This window comes from Panicum virgatum, chromosome 6K (genome assembly GCF_016808335.1).
Source record: "Panicum virgatum strain AP13 chromosome 6K, P.virgatum_v5, whole genome shotgun sequence".
NCBI classification, from domain to species: domain Eukaryota; kingdom Viridiplantae; phylum Streptophyta; class Magnoliopsida; order Poales; family Poaceae; genus Panicum; species Panicum virgatum.
The window spans coordinates 28,706,170-28,727,959 of record NC_053141.1 but is presented as its reverse complement, the minus strand read 5'-3'; the positions used below and the strand labels follow the sequence as shown (position 1 = coordinate 28,727,959).

The 21,790-nt window shown below is 46.7% G+C and overlaps 1 protein-coding gene across 2 annotated transcripts; it reads right to left on the bottom strand.

The window, feature by feature from the left end:
- Positions 1–1,159: 1,159 nt before the first annotated feature.
- LOC120712167 lies at positions 1,160–11,288 on the bottom strand. 2 transcript variants are annotated; one of them, XM_039997879.1, is made up of 3 exons: positions 10,909–11,288; positions 10,418–10,773; positions 1,160–1,543 (listed from the first exon to the last, which is right to left on the bottom strand). In XM_039997879.1, the coding sequence occupies exons 1-3, from the start codon at positions 11,098–11,100 to the stop codon at positions 1,516–1,518; spliced, it is 576 nt and encodes a 191-aa protein (XP_039853813.1). In that variant the 5' UTR covers positions 11,101–11,288; the 3' UTR covers positions 1,160–1,515. The 2 variants fall into 2 exon arrangements, with proteins under 2 accessions (XP_039853813.1, XP_039853814.1); XM_039997880.1 differs by lacking the exon at positions 1,160–1,543 and adding an exon at positions 9,500–9,910 and having other exon boundaries at positions 10,909–11,263.
- Positions 11,289–21,790: the final 10,502 nt, after the last annotated feature.

The window sequence follows — 21,790 nt, the reverse complement described above, 5'->3', positions numbered from 1 at the left end:
AGACCTGGGAGAGCAGCGCGGCGACGAGCACCAGGGGCGCGCGGAACCCGGTGAAGACGTCCTCCACGCGGAGGTCACGGCCGCGGGCCCAGCACCGGGCGATCGCGACGACGGCGCTGGCGGTGAACGCCCACGCCGTGGCGGCCCAGGTGTAGAACGCGGCGGCGTCGGAGAGCAGCGCCATGGCTGGCGGCGTGGGGGTTGGTGGGTGGGCTCGCGGCGGCGGTGGAGGGCGCGCGTGGGCTGGGTGGGAGGATTCGGAGGAAAGGAGGCGAGCCGCCGGCCCGCCGGGGGGTTTTGCGGTGGCCAGGTGGGTGACGGAAGCTTGTGGAGCTGTCGGGTGTGGAATCGCGCGTGCCCGTAGGCCGTAGCGGCAGTTGTGGAAGGGGATGTGGTGCGCGCACCTCTCTGATCTACACAATTTTTAGTGCAAACAGATGTGGTTTCCTCCCATGGTCTGATTTTTTAGTGAATTACATAATCCTTCAATTTTATCTGGATTCTTAATCATCTACAAACTCAAAATGAGCATATTGGTCTTGAAAATTTTTAATCGTTTCATACTTTGAGATTATTACTTGGTTCATTCATCCTAAGTGACATCAAGGTCCATAATTGTGGACGAGAATTCGGAAATAGTTTAACGACCCTTGTGCATTTTTTTTTCTATACCTTAATCAGTCTTAAGAGATTTTGGCCTGTAGTTGCTAAGTAGAAGAAATTAGCTGTATTCCGATCTGTCCATTAATTACAAGGTTCATTTCATCTGTCCGTTTGTCACCCATGGTTGACCAGATGATTGAACATGCACCCGGTCGCTACGTACTGCCGTTCTGCGTTTGGGCAACTCTCCGCGCCGGCCGGTGCGAGTGCGACCAACGTTGTGCAAGTGCAAGAGGATGAGAGGAACAGGGCAACGCGAGCAGAGCGCTGGCCCTGAAACACACCCGCACCCGCCGAAATGCAAACCCGGAACTCCCGGCAGCGGCCGGGCGGTCACGCGCCCACCCGGCCGCTGCCGCTGCCGGGAGTTCCGGGTTTGCGGTGCGGCTGTCTGGTCCGGTCGAAACAGAGGACATCGGTCATCGGTCATCAGCGCCGGGAGGTCGTTGATCACAAGCGCCGGGACTGAAAAACAGCACGGCGAAGCTGCAGGACATAGGCCAATCGGTAACCTGATGCTTGTCAGGTTACATTTGGTTGGATCCAGGATCCAAGGTGTAACCTGCATGTCTGAACATGTCCGATCCTGAACCGTGTATGGTTCCCATCACATTGGAACGTTACATACTTACATACAGCAAAGTAAAGAGTGAACTTCCTAAGTTTCAAAAATGAAGCTCATCGTCTGGTTATATGTAGACTGCAGGACGATAGCCATATCATAGCTGAACAATGCCATACATTCCAAAATGGTATGAGGAGCGAGGACAGACACAACAGGTAATGTGTAGTCGCACTGAATCTTGTTACTCCATCGACGCGCAGAAAGGAAGCTAGAGCTCTTTTATTCCATCAAAATGCCACGTATGAAGATTGGCACCTGTAATGGAAACAATGAATAGTGTCGGTTTTCCGCATAGAAACTAATAACCAGAACATCCTGATATCCAATATAAGTTTTTTTTGAATGAACTGGAATATTAAAAAATTGCAACTCACATGGTCTTTCCGCCCCAAAAGAAACTGAGATCTAACGCAACACAAACGAGGATAGGAGCTAACAGAAAGCTTTTGTTGGTGTGCTATCAATCTCTTTTTTTTTCCGAAAGACCTTGGGCTATCAATCTCAATACAAGATAGCGATATCACACAAACACAACGGTCTATTTCATCCACAATTAGGCAGTGTTGAAAAGTATAGGCTGTAGGATGTTCTGTAGATAGATTGCACATGCTGTTGTAGTATAGTTTGAGAAGCTGAAAAGTCTGTAAAATAAACCCCTGCGTATAGCTATTGTTGTTGCCCAGACGGCACTGCAGCAGGCCATGCATAACCAGCGCAATCAACCTATTAGGGTTAAGTCTAGAATCAGGATGACAATCTTAGTAGGCTGAGGCAATGATTACACAAAAAATGAACAAACACCAAACACAGCAAAAGCTAGCTGCTCAAGTTCATGGAAAAATCTATACACTACAGAGATCTCGAGATGGGTTACGATCTTCTCAGGCTTTGAGAGACGAGATGGCCGCTTCGTCTCCCCCGCCCCCTCCCCTCCCCGACGCCCCTTGCCTACCCACCAGCCACCCGCCGCCGCCCACTCCAGGCCCGGCGGCCACCTCCCAGTTCTGCTCCACCCCCCTGTCGGCGTCTGGTGACCCATCCTCCGCGGCTCCATCTGGATGTCGCAGGTCCCAGCGCTGGTGCTGTGATTCCCCACCATCGGGGAAGTCAGGTGGCGGCGCTACCCCCCATCCTTCAAGGAAGTTCTGCTGGCCGCCATCAAGTCGACATCCGAGGGGACGGCCCCTGGTGGCGCTGCTGACCAGAGGCCGTCGGCCGTGGTGACCCCGCCGCCGCAGGCCATGGCGACGCGCGTCGTGCTACGTTCGGCGGACCGTCCTGTTCCGCCTGCGTGTGGGCCGGACTCGGATGGTTGGATTGAGGCGCTAGGTCGTCGTGCTCGCCGCATCCGTTCGCGTCAGGCCCGCCTACCCCGTCGACCGGTCCCTGGGGATCTCCGGGGTAGGTGTTTCAACTGCTTTGCCGAGGGTCACCGGGCGCTGGCATGCCGCTCCAAACCGCGCTGTTTCATGTGTCGCGGGCTCGCGCATGTCTCCTACAGGTGCCTGCGCCGCCGCACGGACGCCGGTTCGTCAGGGCACCGAAAGGTCTGGGGGCCGGTGTGTGCCGCCCCCGCGATGGGCTCGGTGACTGCCCGTCCCCCTCCACTCCAGATGACCACGGCGGCCCACTCTGACGGGGAGGCGGCGGTCGGTGGTGAACAACGTCGACGTCGTCGTCGCCGGGACCTGCGTGCAGCACCACCTGGCGGTCCTCCTCCGTCCGACTCTGGCGACGGCGCTGAAGGGGACTGTGACGACATTGGCGACACCTCCGGCGCGGCCTCGAGCGATGATGGATCCTCAGCTACTGCGCGGCCTCGACGGATAATCGATCGTTCGGCCAGCATCGTGCAATAAGAGGAGGAACTCTCCAGGGCGATGGTCGTCTCGGTGTTCGGGGATTGCCTTGACGGCTCGGCAGGTGCAATCTCGGCTACGATCGCTGGGTACTTCGGGTTGCAGGCTTCTCAATTCATCGTCCGTCCGTTTGGCCCGGCAAGTTTCCTGGTCGTTCTGCATGGTTAGGCAGCGGCTCTGCGGGTGTTCGATGGCGGACGTCCGATCATCGCCAACTCCCATCGTCTTCATGTTCGGCGGTGGTCTCGATTCATCAGTGCCACGGCGGCTTCCCTCCCCATCGCGGTCGATGTGGAGCTGCGTGGCATACCGGCACACACCTGGGGGCGCGCAACGGCGGAAGCTCTGCTCAACGATTTTTGCTGCATTGGCAATCTACACCAGGTGACAGCTGATCGTCGTGATGTTTTCCGCTTGGCGGGCTGGTGCTCCTCCCTGGAGTCTGCTCTGCCGGTGATCGATTTGGAGATCATTGAGGCACCCGTCGCCGGAAATGGCGACATCCCTGCCAAACGCTCTCTTGTCTACCCGGTGGAGGTTTCCCTCGTTCGGCACGATCTGCCTGTTCCGGCAGACCACCCTTCGATCATTTCAGCTTCGTCCCTTCGGTGGGTGCGAGTGGGGGCATCCTGGTTGCTTGGAAACATGACCTGGGTCCAGCACTCTCCACCCGAGTGGATGCTCACAGCACATCGATCCAGTTTCAGCCAGCCGATGCGGGAGGCGAACCTTGGTGGCTCACATGTGTGTATGGACCACAGGGCAACAATGAGAAGATCCAATTCATAGAAGGACTACGCAGTATTCGTGCAGCTTATCATGGGCCGTGGGTGTTAGCTGGGAATTTCAATTTGATATACAGAGCAGAAGACAACAATTCAAACCTTAATCGTGCAATGATGGGTCGCTTCCGAAGGGCACTCAATGACTTAGCATTAAAAGAGTTGCCACTATCTGGTCGCAAGTTCACCTGGAGTGGTGGAGGATCATCCCCAACACTCTGCAAACTGGACAGAGTCTTTTGTTCGACGGATTGGGAGGGATTGTTCCCCAATTGCCTATTACAAAGCACAGCATCCATGGATTCCGACCGCTGCCCCCTCATCTTGGGGCTTGGAGATCTGCTTCAGGGTAAAGGAAGGTTCCATTTTGAGTCCTTCTGGCCACGGCTGGAAGGTTTCCAGGATGTGGTCGCAGAAGTGTGGAACTCGATCGAGGCACATTTCTGTCCGTTCGAAACTCTATCCTTGAAGTTTAAGGCACTTACCCGAGCACTACAAAGCTGGAGTCAAAAGAAAGTGGGTCATATCTCCACCCAGCTCGCCTTGGCCAAGGAAATTATTCACCAATTCGAGATTGCTCAAGACAGCTGGCAGCTATCTGACAGTGAGCTGTGGTTACTGCTTACTCTGAAGAAACACTTGCGTTGAGTTCCTTGCAGCGAACTATGGCTCGAGTTCGCTCTAGAATTGGATGGCTCAAGGATGGTGATGCCAACACCGCGCTTTTTCACTCTCAGGCGCGTTACAGGAAGAGGAAAAACTTCATCTCCCAATTGGTTTCAGATGACCAAGTACTTACCAGTCACAATGACAAGGCTGCTGCAGTGTTTGAGTTCTACAACAATCTCCTCGGCATCTCTGAGCAGAGGGACATTTCTATCAATCTAGATAACTTGGAGCTCGACCAGCATGATCTTGAGGAGCTAGAATTGCCTTTCGGGGAGGAGGAAGTGTGGAACACCATCAAACACATGCCCTCGGACAAGGCCCCGGGGCCTGACGGTTACACTGGCCGTTTTTACAAGGTGTGCTGGACCACTATCAAGCAGGATGTGTTGGCAGCCCTTGCAGCAGTTCACCGTGGAAATTTCAGGAACCTAAATCTACTCAACACAGCACTTCTAACATTGCTGCCCAAGAAAGAAGATGCTGTCCAGGTCAAGGATTTTCGGCCTATTAGCCTCATTCACAGTTTTGCCAAACTTGTCACTAAACTGATCGCTAACCGGCTGGCAAGCAAGCTAAGTGGAATGGTGGCGACCAACCAGAGTGCATTCGTCAAGGGTCGTTGCATCCATGATAATTTTATCTTGGTCCAACAAACAGCAAGATACCTTCACCAACAGAAACAGCCTCGGGTCCTTTTGAAGTTGGATATCTCTAAGGCGTTCGATTCGGTCTCTTGGTTTTTCTTGCTGGAAATTCTGCAACGAAGAGGTTTCGGCCCCAAGTGTAGGAATATAATCAGTGGTATCCTTGGTTCTTCGTCCACCCGGGTACTCCTTAATGGCAGCCCAGGAGAGGAGTTGTTTCATCGGCGTGGGCTTAGACAAGGTGATCCCCTATCGCCTATGCTCTTCATCTTGGTTATGGACGTTCTAAACTGTTTGGTTGAGAAAGCTAGCAGTGAGGGGCTCCTGCAACCGTTGGCTACACGAAACATTCATCACCGTGTCTCCATTTATGCTGATGATGTGGACCTATTCCTCCGCCCGGTGGCCACTGACTTATGTATGGTGGAAGACTTGCTACAGCTGTTTGGTGCTGCTACGGGCCTTAAGACAAATATACAAAAAAGTAGTGTCATGCCCATCTGGTGCTCAGAGGAGGAGCTAACAGTGGTGCAGGCACATCTCCCTTGTGAGATCCAGAGCTTTCCCTGCAAATATCTTGGGCTCCCTCTCTCCATTAGGAAGCTAAGCCGTGCACAACTCCAACCTATTGTCGACAAGATTGCAGACAAGCTCCCGGGGTGGAAGGCTGACTTATTGAACCGAGCAGGAAGGGCCATTCTGGTGCAACATGTTCTAACGGCCATGCTGATATATGTTGCCACTGCCCTGGATCTTCCACCATGGTGCCTAAAGGCCATCTACAAAATCCGTCGAAATTTTCTATGGCGAGGCCGAAAAGAGGCCAATGGCGGGCATTGCCTAGTTGCTTGGCCTAAGGTTTGCCTGCCTAAGGAGCTTGGGGGTCTTGGTATTCTGGATCTGCAACGGTTCAGCTGGGCGCTTAGAGTCAGATGTTGTGGCTCGGAAAAACTGAACCTGCAAAGCCGTGGAGCTCCCTCCCAGTTCCGGTTCACTCTTGTGCCAAGTCGCTGTTTGCTATTGCCATCCAAACCGAGGTAGGCAACGGAGAGAACACCAAATTCTGGACTGATAGATGGCTAAATGGGTGCTCAATTGAAGTGCTGGCCCCTCATCTTTTCGCTAGTATTCCGAAGAGGAAGGCTAACAGACGAACAGTCAAGGAGGCTCTGACTAACAATATGTGGCTCCGGGATATTCAGGGTCAGCTCTCGGTCCCTGTACTCTCGGAGTACCTGGATATTTGGGACTTGGTACAGGCGGTTGCCCTCCAACCTGATGTTGAGGACATACACAAGTGGCGTTTTGATGCATCGGGTCAGTTCACTACCAGATCAGCCTATGAGGCCTTTTTTAATGGAACCATATATTTCTCGGCTGGCAAACTGATCTGGGGGACTTGGGTTCCTAGGAAATGCAAATTTTTCTTGTGGCTGGTCGCTCACAACCGCTGTTGGACAGCAGACAGACTTGCTCGCCGAGGTCTGCCTCACCCCGAATATTGCCTTCTTTGTGATCAGGAGGAGGAGACAATCAACCACCTCCTCTCAGCATGTGTGTTTGCCCGGCAGTTTTGGCATCAACTTTTGGGCATTTTCAGACTTCAGGCTGTCACACCCCAACCTAGTGACGTGGAGTTATTTTTGTGGTGGCAACAAGCTGGTGACAAGATAAGTGCCGGTGCTTTGCGGGGTTTTAATACCCTGGTTGTCCTGGGAGCGTGGACCCTTTGGAGGGCCAGAAATGATGCGGTGTTTGAGGGGATTACTCCCAGCGTTGATCGAGCCCTCCTACTTGCACGAGAGGAAGCTGAACTTTGGATGATCGCAGGTGCAAAAGGGCTGAGTGCTGTGGTCGCGGTCGCACTCCCTGGCTAGGAGTTTTGTTTAGCTACAGTCCATCGGCGCGTGTGTTTTTCTAGTCTTTCGACCCCCCAGAGGCTGGGGCGGTGGCGTGTGTCCTGGGTGCGTGGCAGTGTGTGTGTTACTTGGCTATTTTGGCCTTTTTCCTCTTCTTAATGCAATGATATGCAGTTCTCCTGCATATTCGAGAAAAAACTTTTAACAACATCAGCACCAAGTTGTGTGTGTTAATCAAGGATGACCTTAGTCTATGGGAAGGATACAAGTCAATCAATTCATAAGAAATGAAATATGTTGATCACAAGGGTCTTGACTCTAAGCAGATGACAAAAAAATTAGTTCCAGCACTAATAGACAGTAATCAATGCTACTAAACCATGCACTGTATGCGTATTAGGAAAATGTATCGCACCATTAGTCTTAAATGAAACATCTTAGAAAAGGTTTATCCAAACATTGTACTCAAAACAGTAGCAGCAAATTAAGGAACTTCATGCAATCATCAAAATTCACCACATGTATCTATGATGAAAAAAAATTACTCGCAACAAAGTGAGCCAACTTAATCTCTACGCCCAAAGTGGGATAATTGAACATCTAAAAACAGCACAGGATGGTGTGTCAATCCAGCCTTCATAGACTTAAGTGAGTTACAAAGGCAGCCATATGCCCAGCCAACCAATTGATAAAATTGTGTTTGAGTTTGACTAGGGTAATTACCAACTGCAAAAATACATTACCAAGATAACTAAATCCAATGTACCAAATACCTTATGGATGACTATAGCAAATGTGATACTGAATCAACCAATCACTTGAAACAATGTACAGTTAGGATTCAGGACAAGAGAGGGTGCTGGAAAAAGAGAGACAAAAATGGACAAAACATTGGAAGGACTTGTGCCCCTGCCTCCTAGTACTTATCAAAGCTTTAATTTATAGGTTAATGATAGAGTGAGCATAAGGAGAATTTGTGTGGTGCCATGACTATGAATAGAAGGTGGAGTCTATCAGCTAGAGATTAATGTGTGCCTATGAATAATTAACTTCACTAATTTTATTCCACAGCCAAGAACACTCGGAACAAAAAACTCAGGGAAGAATAATGCGTAACACATATGATGATCAATCTGTCCAATCAATACATATGACTAACAATAACGGATAACACAGTAAACAACAACTAAAACTAAATTTGATGATTGATGCTGGCCATTTTATCAGATAACGAGCAGAACAAGGTGTCTAGTTAATGCATACACTGGATACCATATGGATCAGCATCATGCCACAGGATTGCAGTATCTAACAAATAACATCATTGCATACAAATATACATTATCTGGAAGAAGAATTAACACGAAAATCCCAACAGTTAAAGTAAGTCAAAAATAACTTAGAGGCAAGTACATGTAATTAAATACTTATTAGCTCATAACTTCACGTTTTGGAAGGCACAAAGAGCGAGCACCTTCCTTGTGAACAGAGAAACCAAACAGCAAGCCACATCATCCAATGAGACAGGATATACCAAAAGTTGAACCCACATTGTGGTTACATATGCACATCCAAGTGATCAGATCACTCCATTAGAAGTAATGATTGTATGTTAACTAAAGTAGCACAATAGTCTAACAGAACTTAAATAACCCTGATATCAAACTAACAATCAAGTTGGTGAGTTGGTGGACTAGAGCACTATTTTGGAAATGTTGGGGATTGGACCTCCGGGACAAGCTCCTACCCTCGGAAATGCTCCCTAACTCTTTTGCAGGGCTCCAACGAGAGGAGGGTAAGCGTACCCGAAGGTGACGAAGGATCACTCAGAAGCACAAGCTTAAAAACCAAGACCTTCGGTGACAACCTTCGGTGGGCGAAGGAAACAAACCGCCGGACGGGAGCAAAAGGTCTAAGAGCAAGACCTTCGGTGCTCACCTTCGGGGGACGAAGGTGACAAATGGCTACCTGGAAGCATAAGCTCGAAGGCCAAGACCTTCGGGAAAAGAGATCACCGCCGGGAGCGAAGATGACGGTTGTTTGCTCGTTCATGAAACCTTCATGGCTCAAACTCCCGGAGGTACCCGAAGGTTGCTGTAACCTTCGTCGATTGTAGACATGCGAGTAAAACGTGAATATTTGAGAAGGTCGGATTTGTAAACCTCTCATCTTGTAATTTTACCCAGGAACCGGCTAAGAGTGAGCTGTAAATGAGTTGGGAGGGGGCAATTTAGGAAACCCTGGCCGAGGGCTAGGGGTATAAATAGCCCCCTCTCTCCACAGTGTAAAGGGTTGAATTTTCTAATTACTATTGGAGAGTTCGACATTTGCTTTCATTGTCATCTTTCCTACTGTTCATGCTCCATGTCTGGGCATCTAAGAAGCAAAGATCCCAACAGGAAACTTCACAATTTCTAGTTAAGATCAAATTAACTCAAGCTTGTAGGAATGCACATTTACGAACAGAGAAGTACAAACAGCAAACCATCTAATGAGATGAGAAATGATATATACAAAAAGTTTGACTCTAGTTTTTCTTATGCTCAAGCAAGTGATGATTCCATTAGAAGCAATGCTAACTTGCATCGAAGTAGCACGAACGAGCAGAAATAAAACATCATTGTCAACAATCAGATTGGTGTACACGAGGCCATCCAATGAGGCCAACAAAAAGTACACAAGACTAGATACAAACTTTGGACACTCTCATTCTACTTCAGCTAGCCAGTCAATGTCAATCTAACACATGCTTGCAGGAATGCAAAATTGGACACAAACGATCCATTAACTGGAAGAAGAGTTAATACCACTGTTGCAATAAACGTACGAAGCAGTTAGTGAACACAAGCTTTCAAGGCAAACTTTCCATTCATGGAGCAAACATTTTAAGGAAAACTTTCCATCAGTGTACATTAGAAGGTGAGAAGTTCTACCACCTTTCTAGTAAACAGAGAAGCACAAACAGCAAGCTAGACATCCAATGAGATGAGATATACCAAGCTCAACCCAGGTTTTGCTTATGCTCAGTCAAGTGGTGAGTAGAGTAATCTAGCAGAAATAAAATTAAGCATCCATGATATACATAACTAACATTCAAACTGGTGTACACCAGCGCTAAAGAGTATCCTGTATTCCCTAAACACAAACAAGCATTGCATCCAAGCAGACAATGCAGAAAACTAGGCACTAACCATTTGGAAACTTCTCTGCTATCTCAACTACACGCCAGCAATTCAAATCGAGCTTTGCAGGTATGCAAATAACCAAATCATCAGAAGTTCAGAACCGGATGAGATCACTCAGAGATGACTCATACCTTGGATGATCACACACTATGCCAGCACCTGCAGGATCCCCGCCCTTCGGCATAGCAGCAATGTGGCCGCCGGCCACGCCAGGGATGCAGTAGACGCATGCCCAAACAGAGGCAAAGAAGAGCACAGGCTCCACAAGGGTGCGCCAACCGCAGCCAGTAGCCCTCCGCCCAGCGCGCGCGCTCCTTCCAGGAACGAGCGGCACCATCCTCCGCCTCCTCCTCCCGGAGGCCTCCACGCAGGCGCGGAAGACGGACACGACGACGCAGCCGAGGACGCAGCCAGCGACGACGAGCAGGAGCGGCCAGGCGTACTCGCCGTCGATCAGGAGGCGCTCCGCCGCGGCCTTCACGCGGGCCTGCCATGGGAACCAAAACCCAACCATCGCCACACGAAACCCACAAATTAATCCGGCGCGCGACAAATTCCGGGAGGCGAGGAAAGCGGAGGGGGAAGGGGGGGTCAGCCCGAGTCCGGCCGCCACGACACGAACCTCGGGGGCGTCGTCGGTGTATAGGACGAAGGCGTTGGTGCCGAGCAGCGTGCCGATGACCACCCCGGCCGCGTAGGTCCGGCCGTAGGGGCGAATCCAGCCCCGTACGGACGCGAATGCGACGCCGACGAGGACCGCGCACGCAGCGGCCAGGGAGGCGAACGCGGGGTGCGAGGGGAAGGGGAGCGCCATGGGAGCGGGAACCCTAGGCTCGAGAGGCTCCGCGCGGCGGCGCGGGAGAGGGAGGGATGGAGGTGGAGGCGGCCAGGCGGGGGGTGGGAGTGGTTGCCTGGTTGGTGAGTTTGGCCTGGATGCTGGACAGCTGGAGCGGTTGGGGTTGGCGGAGGAAGGCGAGCAGACCGGGGTTTTGTCGTTTTTGTTTCCTTGATTCGCAGGCCAGGGGTTCACCCCGGGGTTTAGGGAGGGGATGTGTCTCCTTGTCAATCGATTGATATTTATGTTTTCCGTTAATCACCTTTTCCCACCACGCGATAGCCAACCAAAACTTATACTCTACAGCCTACACGCATACAGGTCCACACTTCTTTTGTCTTTGCGCGCCGCACGCCTGGTATGACTAACGGTACACTGTTTGCCTGTTGCAAACCCGTTAAGCTGTTGTGGGTTGTTTTAGGCACATTTCTCTCGTCCTGTTAGCAGGTTTTAACATTGCAATGTCACACCTTGAAATTTTTGGATTTCAGGATGTGATTAAAATTAAAAATAAAATAATAATTTTCTTATAATTTTAAAATTTTCCCAACACTTTATTTTCTTTATAGGGAATTTAGTATATGGTTACTAAAACAATTTGTTGTTTCCTAAATAAATTAGATTAATTTGTTATCTGTGTTGCATTCATGTTGCCTCGCATGGTTTTATTGTTTGAGTTCCATTTTGAAACTGAATTCTTTGAATTCAAATTTGAATTGAATTGTTTGAATCAATTGTTCAAAAAAAAAGAAGAAACCTTTCCCCCTCTTTTCAGCCCAGCCCAAACTCTCTCTTTCTTTTCTCTCCCGCAGCCCAACCTAAGTCGGCCCAAAACTTTCCCCACCGGCCCAGCCTGACGCCCCCTCCCTCCCCTCTCTCACGCTCACTGCCAGCGGGCCCCGCCTATAGGATGCTTCTTCCTCCCGTGCGCGGGTAGAACTCTAGCCAAGCCCGAGTCCGGCCCGGCTACGAGCTCCCCTGCCTTGGCCCTCATGCCGAGACGGCCGGCCACCCCTATAAAAAGGACCGCACGAACCCCCCTAGACCCTGAACCGAAGCCGCCGCCTCCCCGCTTGCCAAAACCCTAGTTCGAGCCGCCATTGTCGGAATCGAGCTCGGTTGCCGCCTTTGCGCCACCGCTCCGTTACTCTCCTCGACGCCCGAGCCTCCTCCGAAGCTTCCCAGCAAGGTAGGGCTTGACGCCGACCCGGTTTCCCCTCCCTTTTGCTTCCCTTCGCGCGAGATAGCTCGCCGGCGTAGTCCGAGCCGCCGCTCGCCGTGGAGCGCCCTTGCCCGGCCTCCAACTCGCGCACCCGACCCTCTAGATCGTTTTGCCGCGTTGCGCGCATGCTCCCTGACCCGAGCCCGGTTCGAATCAAGCGCCGAAAGGCCGTTCCGGCCTTACGCCGGCGATCCGCCGTCGCGCGCCGCCGTTTGCCCCCTTTGCCCAGAGCCGTCCAATCCAAGATTGGTGGATGAGATTAGATCTCATCGAGATTGAACCCGAGCGAGCCGTTCAGATTAGATCCAACGGCCTAGATTAGATCTAAAGCCGGTCAACTAAACCTTATACCGGTCAACCCTAGTCCACTTTGCAAAAGAGCCCCTCTGTTTACTTAAAATCAACGCGATGTCCTGCTCTGTGCAAAAGTATTTCTGTTTAGGCCCTTTTGTTTGCAGAAAGAACCCTAGACTTTTCTAAAATAGAACCCGCCATCCTAAGCCTGTAGTTTTTCAAGCTAGCCCTTAAAGTTTAGGTTTAATCTTGTTTTAGTCCTCGATTTCTTTACCCAGAGCCCTGTTCTTTCAAAATATTTACAAATAAGCCCCTAGAACCTTGTTTTAGCTATAACTTCTCTGTTTTAGCTTCGTTTTCATCGATTCTTGCGCTCACGTGATCCTTGTGACGTGTGCAATAGCTTTATAACCTTTTTATCCTTTGTGAGCACACTTTATTGTGTCTTACAAATCTTTTTTGTTAGTCCTTAACCTTTTATTTAATCGCTACTATATCCCTGAAGCACCGTTTAGTCTATAGAATCGCCGTTTTAGTTCCGTTTTCCGTGTTTCTTGCGCTCTCGTAACCGTAGCAGCAAGCCTTATCCTTTAGTACTCTCTCTTAAAGCTTTTCTTTTGTTTGGTGTATTGTTCTTAGTTGTATTTTTTTGTTTGCTTTGTATGTTTGCTCGTTGATCGCTTCGAGTAGAAGAATCACCGTTCGAGGATTGAAGATCAAGAATTCCCAGTGAGCAAAAGCTGAAGAGCAGTAAGAGTAGCTTTTCATTGGAGAAAGACAAGTGACCCTAACCATCTTTCTGTCTATGTTTATTTACAAGAGTATTATGATGATTTAATTGGAACATGGAGAACCACCCAAGAAAACCGTACAACCATAATACTACATGGCTCTGGTCTTGGCTGATTAATTAGAGACTCTAGCTTGTGACAGTCTTACCGAAAGGGCAAGAGGGGATGCATCGATGGGGTATAAGTCGGTCCTTTTGGGGCAATTGGTATTGTTTAATGGTCCTTTGGCAAGGTACCACCTCATTAGGACAGTGTTATGACCACTTTGGCTTGAAACCTTAGCGGATTGTCACGGGTTAGTGAATCTTTGTAAAAGCCTCGTAGCGTCCCTATGCAATCACACCTCGAAAGTGTGGTATTGTGCCTAGCTAGCACATTGTGTGGTTGGGTTCAAAGTTCTTCGGAACTTTTACGCGAATTGTGGTGAAAGTGTACAACCTCTGCAGAGTGTAAAACTGATATATCAGCCGTGCTCACGGTTAAGAGCGGCTTGGACCCTCACATGATTAATTTAACTTAAAGATGAGCTCAAATCATATTCTGGTTATTTCTTGTGGCCTTGCTGAGTACCAACCATAAGTGTACTCACACTTGCTTACTGCTGCTCAGAAGGAGAATGTTGTGGTGAAGTCTGTTGAAGATGTTGCTGAGTTCTAGGCGTACGCAACCCCCAACCGATTGCCTATGAAGTTTGAAGCATTCGTTTCCAGAATAAGCTGTATAAGTCTGATAGTCTTTTAGTTGTTGTTTTTCTCCTTTTCGTGATACTGTTACTGATTATTCACTTATAATGTCTCTATATGTATGAAACTTGATCCTGGCATACATATAGATATGCATTCGGTTTTGTTCTTAAAACCGGGTGTGACATGCAACCCAACACTTGTAAAAAAACATTGCAACCCAATAGGTGCTAGGCTTTGGTACCACAGCTTGCTATCTTTTTTTTTTAACATTTAAAGCAACAAATATACCCATACTGTACGTTTTGAAAGAAGAAAACTAAGCAACAACATGCCCTACACACACATACAACCAACAACTATGAAAAAAAATAGAACTATTTTTATTCGTGATACAACACAAACATACAAGTTGTGGGTTACAGCTACTATTTTGACCATTTTCTAGATACAACACATGAATACAAGTTGTATGTTGTAGGCATGTAGCTGCTAGTTTTTTGGACCATTTTCCAAAGACAATCATTGCACAGCTACAACTGAAAACAAGTACAATACATGAGAATTTATAGCTAAAAGTATATTGTACAACCATTAAGAACTTGTTGCAATAAAATGGAATGCTATCAAGCTACACATTTAAAAAAAATCAAAAAGATATAGTTGCATCCAACCAAACATACCCAACTAGCCAAATTCCAAAGTACAGCCTGCCATCACCACAAGTGAAAGAAAAAAAATGTATCAAGTAATGACCATACCTCTTTCTTGTAACCTGAAAATTTCATAAACTAAAAAATATATAGAGTCAAAATCTCTTGTCATGGAAAAAGGAGCTAAATCTCAGTATATTTTAAACAGTAAATCTATGTATATTTGAACAGAGTACTTAGCAACAAAAAATAGGAACATTCTAGGTAGTTTAAATCCAACCGAACATATTAAGATAGAAATTAGGTTTGTTTGTGATTCAACCATTATGATGCAAATGCATGCATACAGTCACAAAATAAAAATTTGCTACAACACACATGATATGCAAAAATAATTTGCTTGTATGTCAGGATATAATATCACACATCCCGGAACAGTAAAAATTTAGTTATTCTAACTGACTATAATTATGCACCCAACTATGTGAAATTTATGTTTAATCTCTAGGTGATCCACACAGAATACAGGAAGAGGGAGGGAGAGTTCAGTGATCTAACAAGAAATAGTAGTTTACAGGACCAAATAACACTACTCACAAACCGGTAAAAAACTAAGTTTTCACACACATATGCAAAGTATATGTAGCTTTGGACAAAATTCTGAAGAAAGATTAGTACCTTCTGAAATTTTTAAAAACTTTCATTCTCACAGTAGAAGGATTAGATTCCCCTTTGCTTTGTTCAGCTTGCATAACAAAATTCTTAGATTCAAAACAGATTTTAGAGAGGGGAAAATTAGTTTAAATTATGGAGTAGAAGCAGCAAATTTCTTCATCTTCATAAAATAAAAATTGCTCTCAATTCTGCGTTACCTAGGACAGGCCCATTTTGTTTACCAAATTATAGCAATCTGGATACATATAATATTAACTTTGTGGGACTATAATTTTTTATTTTTTTAATCATATACATTGAAAAAGGGTAATGCTTGAGTGGAAAATGAACTAACTGAAATCATTACAAACAAGTCATATACAAAGGGTCTTGGCAATCAAATTGAAAAATCAATAGTTTAACACCCTTAGAGCAACATATTAACTCCAGGATGATCATGCTAGTTCCTACTATGCTAGTTTGTTTTACAAGTGCAGCTGATTTTTTTTAATTACAGAATTTGATATTAGTATAAAATTATATATATATATTGTTCAGCTACCGCTTAAAAAAATTATAGTGTGACCGTTTTTATTTTTATAAGTTTTACTAGTGTGTATATATATATAGTAGGTCTATTTAGTACCCTGGATACAAAATAAGCTATTCAGTACCTGAGCTCAATCCGTGGACCCGACCAGACTCCCGCAACCGAGCGCAACACACCCACCGGCCCGCCCCCGTCTGGTTCGCCTCGTCCGCACGGTTTTTTTCTCCCCAGCTCGTAATAGTCTAATAGATCGTGGGAGAATTCGGTTCACCGGCGACGCTCTGTTGAGGCGAGGCTCCTGACCTCTCACGCGAGGTCCTGCGCCGCCGGCTCCCGCGTCGCCCCGGTGGGCTACATCTCACGACTCACCTCCCGCCGGCGACTCTGGTGACTGGTGAGGCGGGTCTCCTGGTCTCCCCCTCGCGCCGGCCCGGCGAGGTCCTGCGCCGCCGGCTCTCTCGCCGCCCCCGACCCCCTTGCGCCATCCCGGCGAGGCCCTACGCCGTCGGATCCCGCGCCGCCCCGGCGAGCTGCAGCCTGAACACGTCCGCGCTGGCTGCCGTTTTCAGAGGTATCCCTGCCCATTCCCCTGGCGAGACACTGCGCCGCCGTGGACCCTCCTGTCGTCCCGTCGATTTTTCATCCCATGCCGCCCCGGCAAGTCCCGGGATGAAAAATCGACGGGACGACAAGAGGGTCCACGGCGGCGCAGTGTCTCGCCAGGGGAATGGGCAGGGATACCTCTGAAAACGGCAGCCGACGCGGACGTGTTCAGGCTGCAGCTCGCCGGGGCGGCGCGGGATCCGGCGGCGTAGGGCCTCGCCGGGATGGCGCAAGGGGGTCGGGGGCGGCCAGAGAGCCGGCGGCGCAGGACCTCGCCGGGACGGCGCGAGGGGGAGACCAGGAGACCCGCCTCACCAGTCACCAGAGTCGCCGGCGGGAGGTGAGTCGCGAGATGCAGCCCACCGGGGCGACGCGGGAGCCAGCGGCGCAGGACCTCGCGCGAGAGGTCAGGAGCCTCGCCTCAACAGAGCGTCGCCGGTGAACCGAATTCTCCCACGATCCCACGATCTATTAGACTATTACGAGCTGGGGAGAAAAAAACCGTGCGGACGAGGCGAACCAGACGGGGGCGGGCCGGTGGGGGTGTTGCGCTCGGTTGCGGGAGTCTGGTCGGGTCCACGGATTGAGCTCAGGTACTGAATAGCTTATTTTGTATCCAGGGTACTAAATAGACCTACTATATATATATTGTGCTTGTAGTGTAAATTTTGCATACACTAGTGAGTTTTTCGAGTGGCAGCCAAACTACATGGTAAGTTTTTCGAGTGGCATACACTAGTTCCTACTATGCTCATACACCAGCAACACTGAACATAATAATTGCATAATCAGATACACTATAAGTTTGTTTTACAAGTGCATCTATTTTTTTAAAAAAAATTATAGAATTTGATATTAGTATAAAACTTTATATATATACTAGTAAGTTTTTCAAGTGGCAGTCAAGCTACATCACCAAACATTATAAAAATTAAAACAATTACACTATAGTTTGTTTTTTAAGCGGTAGTTGAACAATAAAAAATTTATAGACTATGCTTGCAGTGTAAATTTCGCGTACACTAGTGGGTTTTTTCGAGTGGCAGCCAAACTACATGGGAAAATATAATAAAATTATAAAAGGATAACTAAGATATATCGCTAAATATTATAAAAGGATAACTAAGATATAAAAATGCTAAGGGTACATCACCAAATATTATAAAAATTGGTAATGAAAATTTACACTATTAATTTCAGTTTCAAGGTTTAACATCACCAATGGGTCTGTTGTTTGACTATTATAGACCCATACTAAGCATATGGTTGGGCTAGTTTGCAGCAAAAAAAAAAGTTCAAGTGAGACATTAACTATATTGCGATGCTAGTAACTTACAGTGTTAAATAAGATTATCATAAGAAGCAAGATAAAACCTAGTTGACTATCTTACTATAGCTAAAAGCATAACAACCACAAATGATTATACCTAAAATCATCTCTATCTGCTATTCTGCTTGTGTCCAAGCACCTCTACAAAGAAAGATAAAGCACCAGAATACCAATACTTGACCTGTAGCAGTAATAAATGAAATATACAACTGAAGTAGAAAGGAGTTGTTCAGTGTGTAAAATTAGGGTAAATTGGGTATTTTTTCTTGTTCAAATATTCTTTCATTAGCCAAAAAACAATAACAAAAGTAGACAACTAATGTCTGCAACAGAGCTACTAATTTTACAGGCACATGCACAACAGAAAGATAGATAGCTTTGTTATGCCAGCAGAAAGTGTATAGCTGATAAACAAGGCAAACCGGGAAACAAAACATCAGGACTGAACATTGATGCACCCTTTTTCTCTAAAAAAAATATTGATGCACCCCAAAAATCAAATTGATATCTAATTATTTCTTCCTGGCAACAGAATTGCACTTGTGGCAATCTTTTACAATCCCTAAGCCAAGATCAAGCATTTACTAAAAGTACTAGCATTTAGAATCACTCTAACATGTGAAAAGACTTCAAAATTGTACAAGGGCTATTTGGGAAGAGAGAAGAGCTAGAGACAAACATGATTTCTGCAGGTAGCTAGACAGCTTATTGACATGCTCGGCATATGTTTCACTTGTTGCGTGGATGGATGGAAAATGTCGCTGTTCTCCTGCAGGTTTCGGCGGATGTGTAGCACGCACACTCACTAGTCACATCCAAAATTAAACAATAAAAGAACAAGAAACTCATCTACCATTGCAAGCACCACGAGACCTACCTCAGCATTGCCTGCTACATCATCTCCTAGGTCTGACTTGACTCCTCCGCGAAGGATGGATCTAGTGGCACGGATGTCCCGGCTCCCATGCGCTGCTGGTCGCTGCGCTCTACCGCTTGGGCATCAGCCCCCCTTTCTACTCCGCTGAGGTCCCGTGCGTCCGATCTGTGCTCTACCACCAGGGATCGTCTGCCTCGAGCCCTCGATTTGGATCTCGCAGAGTCACGATGGAGAAATGAGAGAGAGTGAGAGACAGAGAGAACTGGAAAGGGAGCGACATCGTTGGGATAGAAGGATTGACATTGCAGCTTACCGGTTGACCTGCCTAAAGGGCACCCGAAGTATACAGGCGCACCTGAAAACATTGGTTACACACTGATTCATCATGCACGTTCATTTCCAATCCGATGGATCAGAGAGTCGATTGACACAACAACAAAATATCAGTCGATTGATAAGAAGCAAATCTGTTAGGGAGGCGAGCTGCGAGCAGACCGGAGGAAGGTGACGCAGTGGGAGATGGAACAGGAAAATTATGGAGAGGAGATGAGTGGTGGTGGTGGATGGCCGCCCAAATAAACCCGGTCCAGCTAGCAAGGATAATTACCTGCTTGATATACATGATTTTGTAGGAGATGACGTTGTGCCTTTGCCACATTACACACCTATGCATAATGCATTGGGTGATCGAAATTCAGTCTAACTTATATCATAACTTCAACCAGATTTTGTATGGAAAAGTATAAGGGCTTGTTCGGTTGCACACGGTTTTATTTCGGGCTGAGAATGATAGAAACAATAAGAAATATAATAAGAGATCCGGATTTATTCGGGGTCAAAAACTACTTGCAAGAAAATAAGCTCATAATAAATACAACGAAAGACCCGGATTTATTCCCCATCTTTAGACTCATGGATTGATTCCAGGTCTCTTGTTGTATCTATTATGAGCTTATTTTATTGCAAGTAGTTTCTGATCCGGAATAAATTCGGATCTCTTGTTATATCTCTTATTGTTTCTATCATTCTGGGTCCGGAATAAAACCGTGTGCAACCGAACAAGTCCTAAATATTTATAACACCAAATAGGTATGCTGTACAATTCACTATGAATCTAATACTTATTTGGTATTTACCTTTTTTATATAAACTTGCATTGTCAAACTTTGACCTAGGACAAAGTTAGAATAACTTGCCAGTGAGAGTAGCATAGAATGACACATATAACATGCAGGAAAAGCACGGGATACCAACACACATACGTAGGCAAAAAAACACGCCTATGTGCATGCAATCAAATTATCTCTCATGCAAGAAAATAATAAACAACTTACTACTCCTTCCATTCCAAACTATAATTTGTTTGACTTTTTCTATCTCAAATTTGACCACTCGTTTTATTATTATTTTTTACCTTTTGTTGGCGAGGGAGGGGAAAGAAGGAACATTGGAGCCAAAGAAGAAGCCATTACGGGGAAAGTAAGAGGAGGGGGAGAGGGTGGGGGGGGGGGGGTTATGGCGCTCACTCATCCTCTCCCGTTCTCTTTTCGAATCTATATTTACTACTCCCTCCATTCCAAATTATAAGTCATTCCAAGAATTTTGGAGAGTCAAACCATCTCAAATTTTGACCAAAATTATAGAGAGAAATATAAAAATTTATGACATCAAATAGGTGCACTATGACAATATAGCTAACAAAGAATCTAATGATACTTAATTGATATCATAAATGTTATTATCTTGTCATATAAATTTGGTCAAACTTTAAAAACTTTGACTCTCCAAGATTTTTGGAATGACTTATAATTTGGAACGGAGGAAGTAGCATATACGTACGTGCGTTGTATGGAACGGAGGAAGTAGCATATACGTACGTGCGTTGTACGGTTGAAGGTCTATACAAGTCACGGCTGTTTTTTTTCTATATTGGGTTTTATTCTATATTGGGTTTTATTCTATATGCAATGACACGGCACTCGGTATGACAAGATGTGGCCACAGCGGTACCTTGATTTTTGTGAGAGTACATTCTCTTTTTTTTCATCATTATTGTTTCTCCTATGTCTTTCAACCAGTAGACAGGAGAAACGGAATGTTGCTTTATTTATCAGCACAATGCACCACACCTTAATTTCAATCTGTCTTCCGCTACTGTTTGTATATGGCTAGTGTTGTATTTTCACGTCCCATTGCGTTCGAGTCCAAGTTATTACGACGTAATGTTGTTATTCAGTTCATATTATATACATGTTGTTATAACTGGTAACAAAGTGTGACCAAATTAAAGTGAAACGCTATTGGTAGAAATACTATATCGGAATAGATGACTATTTATTTATATATAAAGTTTATACAAAGAAGATATAGGAAGGTTAGAATATTTGAAAGACTTATAATTAATGGCACCCTGAGTACAAATGTAGACCATCGCCCGAGACTTCTTCGATCATAAATTAGGAAGAAAAAAAAGTGTTCTGGCGCCGTACGTGCATGCTGTGCTGTGATGGCCCGCACAATGGGTCAGCCCAGCCGTGCGACACGCGCCGGCTCCATAGTGCTAGCAGCCTAGCACCGCCGCCGCAGCGGACGCGTGGAAGAGTCGGTCTGTGGACTTATCCTCCGTCACCGCTCGTTCCATCTCACGTCTGCAATACAGCCCTCCCGTCCACCCCATGGAATACAAAACCGCTCAATAAACACGATTATCGGTGAAATTTATCGTTACCGATGCTAGCTGAAAACATAAACCGACTAGAATTTCGGTGGATTAAAATGGAAAATTCAAAAAATTTAAAAAATTCATAAAAAATAAAGAACTTATTTTTATAAAAAACTAGACCTTCTCTTGATTCCAGAGTATTGTCACATGTTGAAAGCAACACTCTTTGAAAGCAACAATTTAAAAAAAATCGATGATGCTGCAGCTGGGAGCGAGGGAGCTGTGATCGTGGCGTCGATAATCGAGGTAAATCATTGATTATCGATTTGTATCGGATGATTTTCAGTTCA

Excerpts from the sequence above, each read along its gene's own strand:
- LOC120712167 (XM_039997879.1), bottom strand. The coding sequence starts at position 11,100 with ATGGCGCTCCCCTTCCCCTCGCACCCCGCGTTCGCCTCCCTGGCCGCT. Across the intron at positions 10,774-10,908 it reads ACACCGACGACGCCCCCGAG|GCCCGCGTGAAGGCCGCGGC; the intron begins GTTCGTGTCGTG and ends TTCCCATGGCAG. Across the intron at positions 1,544-10,417 it reads ATAGTGTGTGATCATCCAAG|GTGCCAATCTTCATACGTGG; the intron begins GTATGAGTCATC and ends TTTCCATTACAG.